We start from the raw sequence: 12,500 nt of genomic DNA on the forward strand, positions 1-12,500 counted from the left end.
TCTTGCTTGTAGCCCCCCATCGACTGACCTTGTGTTTGAAGCATGCCGCGGGAACAGGCTTGCCCTCGTGTGCATGTATCTTTCGGAATGTGCATGGCCTTCACTGTGGAGTGTGCACATGCATGTGTGTGTGTGTGTGTGTGTGTGTGTGTGTGTGTGTGTGTGTGTGTGTGTGTGTGTGTGTGTGTGTGTGTGTGTGTGTGTGTGTGTGTGTGTGTGTGTGTGTGTGTGTGTGAAACGGCCCGTCCTCGGGGGGCGGCATGGGCCCCCCGCCATCCCTTTGACACATGCTTTGTATAGCACGGTTGTGGATGTCATTTGTCCCCCCCCCCCCCTCTGTTCTTCATTGCTTGCGCCGAGCGGTTTGTGGAGTCATGGCGTTTGGTGGCATGTTGTCGCACGTGGGTTTGGTTTGCCGTGGATCGCTGCGCATGAGGGTAGCGGTTCCGTTTGATTTTTGGCAGTGGTGGAAAAGGTACTCAAATGTTTTACTTAAGTAAAAGTATCAATACTGCAATGTGGAAATACTCCGTTGCAAGTGAAAGTCCGTAGTTCAAAATATACTTGCGTAAAAGTGCAAAAGTATTGGCAAAATGTATATATATATATCAAAATGTACTCAAAGTACCAAAAGTGAAAGTATTCATTATGCAGAGTGTCCCGTTACCAGTTTTCAGATGTATAAAAATCGTTTGAAAATAGCAGATCTACAAGCTCACAACGCGTCGCATCGCCAATGCGTCGCATGTATATCGGCTATTTTCAAATGGCCGATATATAGGGCTGAAGTGGTCACTGTTTGTTTTGTAATAATAAAATCTACAAAGTAACTAGTAACTAAAGTGTTCAAATAAATGTAATGGAGTAAAATCCGAGATGTAGTGGAGTATCAGTAAAAGTATTTTGAAATTGGAAATACTCAAGTAAAGTACAAATACCTCAAAATCGTCCTTAAGTACAGTACTTGAGTACATGTACTTAGTTACTTTCCACCACTGCGTTTGGTATTTGCTTTTGTTTTGTTTGTTCCCCAGTCAAAGCATTGCGACTGGTTCTCTCGGGGGTTTCCGAGTGGAGTGGGGGTGGGGGGAGGGTCAGGTGGGTGTCCAAATGTCCCCGGTGGTCACGGCAGGTTTGGAACCTGTGTGCTGTTTTGGTTTTTCAGCAGGACAGTGAGGGTGCTGCTCAGCCTCTGAACCTGTCGGCCAAGACTAGGGCCCCCGAGAGCAAGTCACCCAACTCCCCTCCGACTTCCCCACAGGTCCCTGTCAGCTCGGCGGCCGCGTCCAAGCTGGGCCACTCCATGAAGTACAGCGCTGCCCCCTGCAGCATCGGAGGACCTCCCTCCAGAATCAGCTCCATAGGTAGGTGGAAAACGACCCTGACACACCCACCACACTCTCTCACAACGAGCACGGCGCTGTCAGGTGGAGACCTTATGTGTCCAGAAACGTTACTTGTTAGGAAATGGAAGAAAAAATAATCTGCGTTCCAATGGGTCCAACGTAGTTATTATTTATCCAGGGGTCTTCAACGTTTTCAGGCCAAGGACCCCCTGGCTGAGAGAGGGATTAAGCAGGGACCCCCTCTATATTGTATAAAATTGTATTTTAGATTGATTTTTTTGGTTTACTTGGTCTGCTCTTTTTTCCCTCTACACCTAAACCTCTTTGCCAAAAATAGCCGATCTGCAAGCTCACAACGCCTCGCAGCGCGAGGCGTTGTGAGCTTGTAGATCTGCTAATTTTGGCTAAAGTTCTCCTCAGAAAAGGGATGCTAGGGTTCAAGTGGTTAAGGTAAAAAAAAAAAACATACAGTATCACACAAAGATTTGGCGGCCCCCATGTAGTAACTCTGAGGACCCCCTAGGGGTCCCGGACCCCCTGTTGAAGACCCCTGATTTAGTCACAAGCTCTCTGTCAATTACACACCCCATGAAGCATTGAATTCATGGAGATTTTTTTTCTTTTTTTTCGCATTCCTAAGGCAAATCATTCGATTACCGCCGGAGAGATGCAAATGTATCAGGTACAGTATAGGAGACTCAAAGGAGCCTCTTTGAGTCTCCTACCGGAAATACAACCGGTCATCAAATTATTGGCTCGGGTATGCGTGAAAAAAAAAAAAATCTCCATGAATTCAATGCTTCATGGGGTGTGTAATTGATAGAAAATAAGTATTTTTTGGGGTGAACTATTCCTTTAATACTTTTCATTAGTTCAACATTCATAAAACCACCACACACACACTTTCTCTTCCACTTTCAAAAGTTTTCAAAAATTGTGGAAAAAAGCCAATCTACAAGCTCACAACGCGTAAATCTGCTTTTTTCAGTGCTTTATTTGAGCAACTCCATTTTCAACTAAGCAGGGCATTCATTGAAAAAAAAAAAAAAAGTACAAATATGGATATACACGGTTTCTGCCTGACAGCAACGCTATGCACGTACATGCACAACGTGCATCCAACACTTACACACACACATGCACAGACACAGACACACAAATGCAAAATAATACTTAAAACTCTCTCAAACACAACAGGATACACAATCATTCACATGAACACAGAAGATCACACTTGTGTAATTTACACATAAACACGTTTTACATGTAAAAAAAAAAAAGAACAAGAGTTCCCAAGTCGTGCACACACACACACACACACACACACACACACACACACACACACACACACACACACACACACACACACACACACACACACACACACACACACACACACACACACACACACACACACACACACACACACACACACACAGGCACAGCACATGTGACATCATGAGTCTTATTATGAGGGACGGCAACAGTTACCGCTCTGTTGGTGGTAATTACAAGAAGATGATTTTTATTCATAGGCGCCATTGTCAACATGGTGGCAGCAATCATAGACAGACATGACAGAAATGAGTCACTATTTGAGAGAGAGAGAGAGACAGAGAGAGAGAGAGAGAGAGAGAGAGAGAGAGAGAGAGAGAGAGAGAGAGAGAGAGAGATTAGCGCATTTCTTTTGCCTTCTGAGCAGGGAGTGGGGGGATAATAAAAGAAGGGAGTGCATGACAGACAGAAGGTATCAGCGATGAGATTAGACAAGCCTCTTATATCTACCAGGAGACCACGAACAACCGGCATTAATGACACAATAACACAAACACACACACACGTCTTATACACTCTCGTGGATTGACACGTACACACACAATCCCACCCCCTCCTCCCTCCCATGCAGCAGGCAGTTAGCCATTTTTCAGACTCCTTGGCTAATCTCAGTGTTTTTCAACAAATCTGAGGATTTAATATCAGATTAGCAAACGTTGTGGCCCCAGATGTTTTTTGTTCTTATAAAATGGATTAGGACGCATAAAGTTTGTGCGCGATCCTTCTGTAGAAACATGTGTTACGCGTTTGTGTGGTGTTTGGCGGGCGCCTTCGATTCCCATTTGTGTTGTGTAAGTTTTGTAAGGTTCCCATCTGCAAGTGCTGGCTTTACCTCAGTCCCTAGAATACCAGCCCTATTAGGACTCAAGGGTGTGTGTGTGTGTGTGTGTGTGTGTGTGTGTGTGTGTGTGTGTGTGTGTGTGTGTGTGTGTGTGTGTGTGTGTGTGTGTGCACGTGCATGTTGCAGGGTGTTAAAGTTCTCTGCCACACACGCACACACTCGATGTATCAGTCCCCCCCCACCCCATAAATCAATTTATCTTCCTCTTATTCCACACACCACTCCATCCATAAACCCACCCACAATTTAGGCATTTTAATCCACACTTACAATCCAGAGCGATTTACAGTAAGCAAGGACAACACAAGACAATACATCTTAATGCATAGAAATAGTAATCTAATGATAAAGTAATACATGAGTAAACCAAGAACCTATCATCAGCCTGTACATTGAAACTATACACACTAAATGATGCCAGGTCAGCAATGACCTGGCATCTGTCTACATAACACGCTATCTAAGTTACATTTTAGCCTTTGCATAAGCCTGCAAGGTCATCAGGGCTATGGCTAAGTGCTACGGGCTGAAGGTGGAGTCTGAAGAGGTGAGTCTTCTTAAGACAACAGCAGAACCCACCCACCCACCCATCCATCCATCCATCATAAACCTGAGCTAAGAGGCTGTCAGTGCCTCTGGCGTCTCAACAGCGTCAGACAGACTCTGTCTGCCCATAGAATCCTGTGTCCTTCCTGCCGGACACCTTGTTGTCCAGACGTCTAGTGGGCTTGACTGTTATGTATGCTTTTGTTTCCCCTGAGAATTCGTTGGCCACTCCGAGGCTTTAGACAGCAGCGTTCAGTACACACACGCGCACACGCACACACGCAAACACACACACACACACACACACACACACACACACACACACACACACACACACACACACACGCACACACACACTCGCGCGCGCAACTATCTGGGTCACACTGACTTGTCTACATCAATGACAGTGTAGGAGAGCGAAGGGTTAGAAGCCAAACATACACACGCACACACACAGTCACCGACACAAAAATACCTCGATTTCTCTCTCTTTTGAGCTCCCTCAGTAAAATTGACTGCTATAGCGTGTGGGTCTCTGCCCTCTCTCAACCACCCCCCCTCCCACCAAAGCCCCCCCCCCCCCCCCCCCCCCCCCTCGCTCTCTCACATCGCAGATTTTGTGGGTTATGACTTCTGAAAGAGTTCAGGGCGCTGTCGTTACCAATCTGAAGCTGGTAATCTGGCCTGCCGCGGCATTAGCGCTGCGGATTAGCGCAGATAAAGACCCCCATAAGCCAGGAGCGGCTCTTTGTTAAGAGCTAACCCCAATTTATAAAGGGAGCCGATATTAGGACACACACACACACACACACACACACACACACACACACACACACACACACACACACACACACACACACACATACACACACACACACACAAACAATTCAAAAGCACGCATATACAGTACAGTCAACTCCCGCATGTTCATTTATCCATTTGTAGCTCTGAGAGTGTACAAATGTAAAATGTGTGCGCGTGTGTGCGCCAGTGGTGGAAAAAGTACTCAAATGTTTTACTTAAGTAAAAGTATCAATACTGCAATGTAGCAATACAAAAATGACTTGAGTATAAGTACAAAAGTATTGGTATCAAAATGTACTTAAAGTACCAAAAGTAGAAAGTACTCATTATACATAAGGTCCCATTTCACAAGTTTTCAAATATATAAAAATAGCAGATCTACAAGCTTACAATCTGATCTGCTATTTTCAAATGGCTGAAATGTATATACTGTAGGGCTGAAGTGGTTCATGTGTGGTTTGTAATAATAAATAAAATCTACAAAGTAACTAGTAACTAAAGTTTTCAAATAATTGTAGTGGAGTAAAAGTATAATATTTTCCTGATGAGATGCAGTGGAGTAGAAGTAAAAGTACTGAACATTGGAAATACTCCAGTAAAGTAAAAGAAAAATACCTCAAACGTGTACTTAAAGTACAGTACTTGAGTAAATGCACACACACACACACACAGAGATGCCAGCGATGCTCCATCGACCGCTAAGATGTGGATATAATACAGATAATAGGCAGGCAGCGAGGAGGAACAGGGGGGGATGTGAGCCGGGGGTCCGCGCCGCACCATGGGGGCACATGTTTGTGGTCGGGGCAAATTAGCGGGACGCTTTAGCCATAATAAGAGTCATCTGTCTGCTCCTCTTCAAAGAGCTGCACGAAGCTTTCAAATGAAAGAGAAGAGAAGGCGGAGAGAGGCTTTAGATGTGTGTGTGTGTGTGTGTGTGTGTGTGTGTGTGTGTGTGTGTGTGTGTGTGTGTGTGTGTGTGTGTGTGTGTGTGTGTGTGTGTGTGTGTGTGTGTGTGTGTGTGTGTGTGTGTGTGTGTGTGTGGTGTAAAATCATTTCAGATTGTCAGGGGGTACAGCTTTGGGAGCAGACCAATTCAAAAGTGGATCTTTTTAAAGGAATCAAAACAGAGATTTGAAGGATTGGAAGTTTTATTTCCAGCGAGCGGCTGTTTCACTGTGGTGACTGTGTGTGCGTGTGCGCAGTGGTGGAAAAAAGTACCCAGATATTTTACTCAAGTAAAAGCAGCAATACCACAACGTAGAAATACAAGTAAAAGGCCTGTGTTCAATATACTTGAGTTAAAGTACAAAAGTATTGGCATCAAAATATACTTAAAGTACCAAAAGTAAAAGTACTAGCATGTTTGAAAATAGCCAATGTATAAAACCCTGCTAAAGTGGTTAATGTATGTTTCATACTATCGTTGAAATTGGGCTCGCTAGAGGCACAAGCACTGAGTCACACAGCCTACAAGTCAAGTTGTGTGTGTGTGTGTGTGTGTGTGTGTGTGTGTGTGTGTGTGTGTGTGTGTGTGTGTGTGTGTGTGTGTGTGTGTGTGTGTGTGTGTGTGTGTGTGTGTGTGTGTGTGTGTGTGTGTGTGTGTGTGTGTGCGCGTGCGTGCGTGTGAGAGACACACACACAGAGAGAGACAGAGAAACAGATGGGAGAGACAGAAATATCAGAGAGGGACAGATACACAGAGAGGCAAGCACTAGAAAGAGAGACAGTTATACATACAGTATGAGACAGACAAATGCAGCGTATGCCAATGCCTTTACCTCACAGTACAGGAGAATATGTATTCAGACGCACACACACACACACACACACACACACACACACACACACACACACACACACACACACACACACACACACACACACACACACACACAATTCCGTACACTCTCAAAGGTTGACTGTGGATGTTTACACAAATTGTATGCTGTATTGTTTTATTAATAAATAAATACAAACCAAACCAATTGTATTTTATCTCTCTGTCTGTCTGTCTGTCCCCGTAGACCTGTTGTCCTCTCTGTCCTCGGGGTCCTACCTGAACGACCACGAGGCGGTGACCAAGGCGTTCGCCGAGGCGCGGCAGATGAAGGAGCAGCTGAAGAGAGAACAACAGGTCCTGGACGCCAAGGTGGCGGCGGTCAGCAACCTCAGCCTGAACAACGGATGCTCCGACAAGGTAAGAGCCACACATACCTCCGACTTATACAGCAGTGGCTTTTCAACCCTTTTCATATCAAGGTCCATTATTTATTGCGGGCATTTGAGCCACAGAACCACCGTTTGATGAGATTTAGACTCTCAGACTCTAAGACTTAGAATATTGTGTTGTCGTTGGATAAGATTTTGTCCACAATTCCATGCTGCATTGACGTGGTGCCATAGGAGAGACGACAGGCAAACGATGATCAAAATAACAATTCTTTAAAGGAGTAATTCACCCAAAAAATGACTTATTTTCTATCAATTGCACACCCCATGAAGCCTTGAATCCATGGATTCATTTTTGTTTTTGTGGCATTCGTAAGCCAATAATTTGATTCCCGTCTCCTACCGGCTAATGTATCCGGTAAGAGACACAAAGTAGATTGTTTGTGTCTCCTACCGGATACACACCCGGTCATCAAATTATTGGCTTAGGAATGCCACAAAAACAAAAATAAATCCATGAATTCAAGGCTTCATGGGGTGTGCAATTGATAGAAAATAAGTCATTTTTTGGGTGAACTCCTCCTTTAATAAGTAAATGCAGATGTTTAACAATAATTTAACTCTTGAGAGTGTAACATTTTACACTCTCAAGAGTTAAAGATCTATAAGGGTCCATTTGGTTACCAACTCTCCATCATTTAACTGGGGACCACCTGGAACCCCTTCCAAGGACCAATGGTGGTCCCCGGACCACTGGTTGAGAAATACTGACTTACAGAGCAACACCTCCATCCGGATAAAGCAAAACTTCAGTCACTGCATATTCAGCATTATACAGTGACACAGTTTGATCGCAAAAATGTGCGTGAAATACAAATAAACTAACGCGTGAGTGAAGCGATCGAGGCACAAATTCACTTTGCGTCCGGTGCAAAAACACACCATTAGACCCACTTTATTGTCAACATTTATTCAACAGTGTAGGCTTGAGGCAGAGCTGTATTGAAACGCACAAATTCAGGGCAAATCATAACTGCGCTCTTACAACAAATGAGTTCATTTAGATGATCTTGTGTGCGATTAGGTATCGGTTTAAAAAAAGAAAATGAGACGATAACTGTAATGGATCATAGTTAACGATCTCCTTCTAATCAGATTGCTGTACTTCAGAGTTAAGTGAATGAAATATTGTATATCCTAGTAACTAATTATGCATAATTGATAAATAATATTAATCATTTTAACCTAGTGTAATAATTTTGCAATGCATTACTGTGAGATTAGAGGATATAGAATAGAATAATTTCAACAGGCAAAAAAAGGAACCTTATTCTTCTTCAAATGACATTGTTGAGAAAATACAGGAACGGAAATAGAAGTCAAACAAATGTTAAAGATGTCAACAACATCAATCTTTAAAAAAAAGAAAAAAGAACAGACAATCGCAAACAGTCTCAAATCCTACACAGATGCGCACATAATGGGCCTAAATGTCACCCCGCGCTCCACGCTGTTATTGTCACCATGTGTTAATTTGTCTTGCCACACGCCATGCCTCACCCCGCTATGTAGGAGGCGAATCACTGCACAATGTGCTCAGTGAAATGTGTTGAAACTAAACGGGGCTAGATAAGGTAAAAACCAGAGGCGCTTCAGAGGCAATGAGTGTGTCTGTGAGGCGCGCTGCGGGGCTGTGTGTGTGTGTGTGTGTGTGTGTGTGTGTGTGTGTGTGTGTGTGTGTGTGTGTGTGCAGCGGAGCGCAGCGTCGAGTAGACAGTAATGTGAAGTGACGGCCCCGGCTCCTCAGCAGCGTGGCTAAATTGTGGTTATTTGTTAAACACACTCGGAGTCAGCTGGCGTGCATGCGCTCGCTCGCGCGCCCGCACACACACACACACACACACACACACACACACACACACACACACACACAGCACACAGCACAGCAGCAGCAGCGCGCTTGAAGCATCTGCACCACTGACATTCAACAGCTCTTTCTCTTCCTCTGTATTTTATCTCTGTCTTTTCTCTCTCATTCTTTCGCTGTCTGATGGATTTCAGACCTGCTGTACACAGTCAAGTCCTCTTGTGTTAATTTTAACCCTGAGCGTGTACACATGTAACCAAACATTTGTACACGCGTACACGACTTACAAATGGATAGACACCTAGAGACTGTGTGTAATACGACTCTTTCCTGAAAAAACTATGTTTTTATATAAGTGGTGCTCAATATTTTTCATGTCAAGGAACCCCAGAATTATACGTATTTGGCCGTGGACCCCCATCTCAAAATATGTTGTTCCAGGGACCCCCAGAAGCAAAGATTTGAGTTAAAAATGTTTGCTTTAAAAGAATATATATTCAAAGATTTGCACACATGTTCACGATTTTTCATGAATAGCAGATCTACAAGCTCATAGCGCAGCACTCGGTGCCGCGCTATGAGCTTGTATATCTGCTATTTTTGAATAGCCAGAGTGTAAAATAATAACTAATTGCAAATCAAGAAGTGACACAGATGCGTTCCAGGTCTTAAAGGGTTAATGTGGGTTCATTTTTCATTATATAAGAAGGGAGAAATGACTGTATTTACAATACAAAACCTTTATAGTGACAGGTAGAGCATAGCATTAGAATACAGGGGTTGAGCTGAAGCCACACGGGCTACAAACCTATAATAAACAATACATTTTATTTGAAACGCACTTTATATTTTAACCAAATCTCTTACGTGCTGCATTTAAAGAAAACAATCATTTCATGCATGTGCATGTGACACTGGTCTAAGCAGTGGTTCTCTTCTGACCCTGTGGGCCGCGAGGGTATTGCAAGTGGGCCCCCAAATAATTGCCAAAACACTAAGATATTAATGATAATATAACATTAATATACAAAAAAATAGAAAAGGTTGAGAACCACTAGTCAGAAGGCTTGTGTCAGATGAATGTCACTCATCCCCTGCAAACGTTTGTTCAAAGGAGACATGAAGCCGTGCGTCACTCGGAACTAAAGCGCCATCTCCACCCCTCTGCCCACCGCGTTGCGTTACGCACACTGTGAACCCGGTATGGCGGGGGTCTTCAACAGGGGGTCCGGGACCCCTAGGGGGTCCTCAGAGTTACTACAGGGGGTCCGCCAAATCTTTGTGCAATATGATTATTTTTTTTACCTTAACCACTTGAACACTAGCATCCCTTTTCTGAGGAGAACTTTAGCCAAAAATAGCAGATCGGCTATTTTTGGCAAAGAGTTATAGGTGTAGAGGGAAAAAAGAGCAGACCAAGTAAATCTGAAACGCATTTTTTTTTTTCATACAATATAGAGGGGGTCCCTGCTCCATCTCTCTCTCAGCTAGGGGGTCCTTGGCCTGAAAAGGTTGAAGACCCCTGCGGTATGGATCCTATGGTTCAACATACAAATGGCGTCATTTCTGACGGACTCAAAAGGATTAGTTATGTCACTACTTTGTGTCTTGGTTCTCTGTCGTCTGGCACTCAATCCACTTTTCACCGTGTACCATTCCAAGGCTTAGTGTCACACTATGCTGTCACGCTCTCTGTCTCTCTGTTCCTCTCTGTGTCGCTGCCCGTCCATCTCATATATATTTATATATATATATTTATATATATATACAGTCTAATCAGTGAATATTTTCTGAAAAGAATGTGGTGAGATAATTTTCCATTTGGATTTAACCCATTAAGACATGAGGCCGATTCTACCAATGTCTTCTAAATCCTAACAGTTTTTTTTGAAAAAAAACCTATGTTGCTACATCAGTGGTTCTCCAAAATGAATGTATACTTAGCCACCAATCCCCATCTCAAAATATTGTGTTCCAGGTACAAAAGTACTGCAAAAGTATTGGTATCAAAATGTTCTTAAAGTACCAAAAGTAGGAAGTATACTCATTATACAGAATGTCAAACGTTTTCACATGTATAAATTGTATACAAATCATTTGAAAATAGCAGATCTACAAGCTCACAATGCGTCGCATCATGACGCATTGTGAGCTTGTAAATCGGCTATTTTCAAATGGCCGAAATGTATATGGGGCTGAAGTGGTTAATGTATGTCTTGTAATAATAATCAAAACATAGAAAGTAACTACAGTAGTAACTAAAGTTTTCAAATAAATGTAGTGGAGTAAAAGTACAATATTTGGATCCGAAATGTGGCGGAGTAGAAGTAAAAGTATTGGAAATTGGAAATATTCAGGTAAAGTACAAATACCTAAAAATTGTACTTATAAGTACATTACATAAGTAAATGTACTTAGTTACTTTCCACCTCTGCCCAAAATCTCTTTAACTGTTATTTATTCCAATTGAGGTAAAAAATGATCACCGCCCAGCGATTAAGATTCCATTGGACTAAAAACAGGAGGAAATGCATTTCATTAGCACGCTGCGGCATGGCGGCTCCATCCAGCCGGCTAGCTAGCAGGGCCGGGGTCGTGCGGAAATGGGAGAGAGCACTTTTTGGAAGGTTGTTTTTGAAAGACAACAGTGTTTTGGGAACCGTTCCTAATCGTATAATTAAAATGTAAAATGCCAGCTCTGGTGCAGTCGGGGAGTGTGTGTGTGTGTGTGTGTGTGTGTGTGTGTGTGTGTGTGTGTGTGTGTGTGTGTGTGTGTGTGTGTGTGTGTGTGTGTGTGTGTGTGTGTGTGTGTGTGTGTGTGTGTGTGCATAACGGCAGACGGTCTCTAGTACCGAGTGCGCCGGCTGCTTGCATTAAGCATGTAAATGCACAGTAAATCAGCCTTTTATTGGCTGTAATAAATACCCAGGGGGCCGTGCGGCGTGGCCTCACTCTCTCGTCCCTCTGCACCGGCGCTCCCTCCCTCGCTCTCTCCCTCCCTCTCTCTCTCTAATGTGTCGACCCTCGGGGCTCGCGCCAAGAGAGGCGAGCCCCGGAACAATCCACTCATGCAGGTGGCTGCCAGGAGTATAACCACCACACACACACACACACACACACACACACACACACACACACACACACACACACACACACACACACACACACACACACACACACACACAGTCAACAGTCAACATCCAAACATCAAACAGTGGTTGTAAACGACAACCTTTACACATGCAAACACTCACATTTGGATGTGAGTGGCGAGCGCGCAAGCATCCAACAGCTACTACTGTTCAGTGGTGGAAAAAGTACTCAATTTTTTTTACTTGAGTAAAAGTATCAATACTGCAAACATAGAAATACTCCGTTACAAGTAAAAGTCCAGAATTCAAAATGTACTTGAGTAAAAGTACAAAAGTATTGGCATCAAAATGTACTTAAAGCACCAAAAGTAAAAGTATTCATTATTTAGAATGTCCCATTTCCCGGTTTTCAAATGTATACGAATATTTTGAAAATAGCCGATCTACAAGCTCATTGTATATAGGGCTGTATATAGGGCTGTATATAGGGCTGAAGT

The 12,500-nt window shown here is 43.4% G+C and overlaps 1 protein-coding gene across 1 annotated transcript in view; it reads left to right on the forward strand.

Moving 5' to 3' along the window:
• The window catches only part of LOC311040115 (transcription factor SOX-5-like), a gene marked incomplete at its 5' end in the record, with an annotated part of 96,055 nt that overhangs the window by 72,484 nt on the left and 11,071 nt on the right, over positions 1-12,500 (forward strand). Inside the window, 2 exons of the mRNA XM_084050188.1 lie at positions 1,166-1,364; positions 6,900-7,072. Of these exons, the coding sequence (XP_083906314.1) occupies positions 1,166-1,364; positions 6,900-7,072 (372 nt within the window). The remainder of the gene's footprint in view (positions 1-1,165; positions 1,365-6,899; positions 7,073-12,500) is intronic.

The sequence above is a fragment of the Gymnoscopelus microlampas genome (genome assembly GCF_963454915.1).
Source record: "Gymnoscopelus microlampas genome assembly, chromosome: 23".
Taxonomy (NCBI): Eukaryota; Metazoa; Chordata; class Actinopteri; order Myctophiformes; family Myctophidae; genus Gymnoscopelus; species Gymnoscopelus microlampas.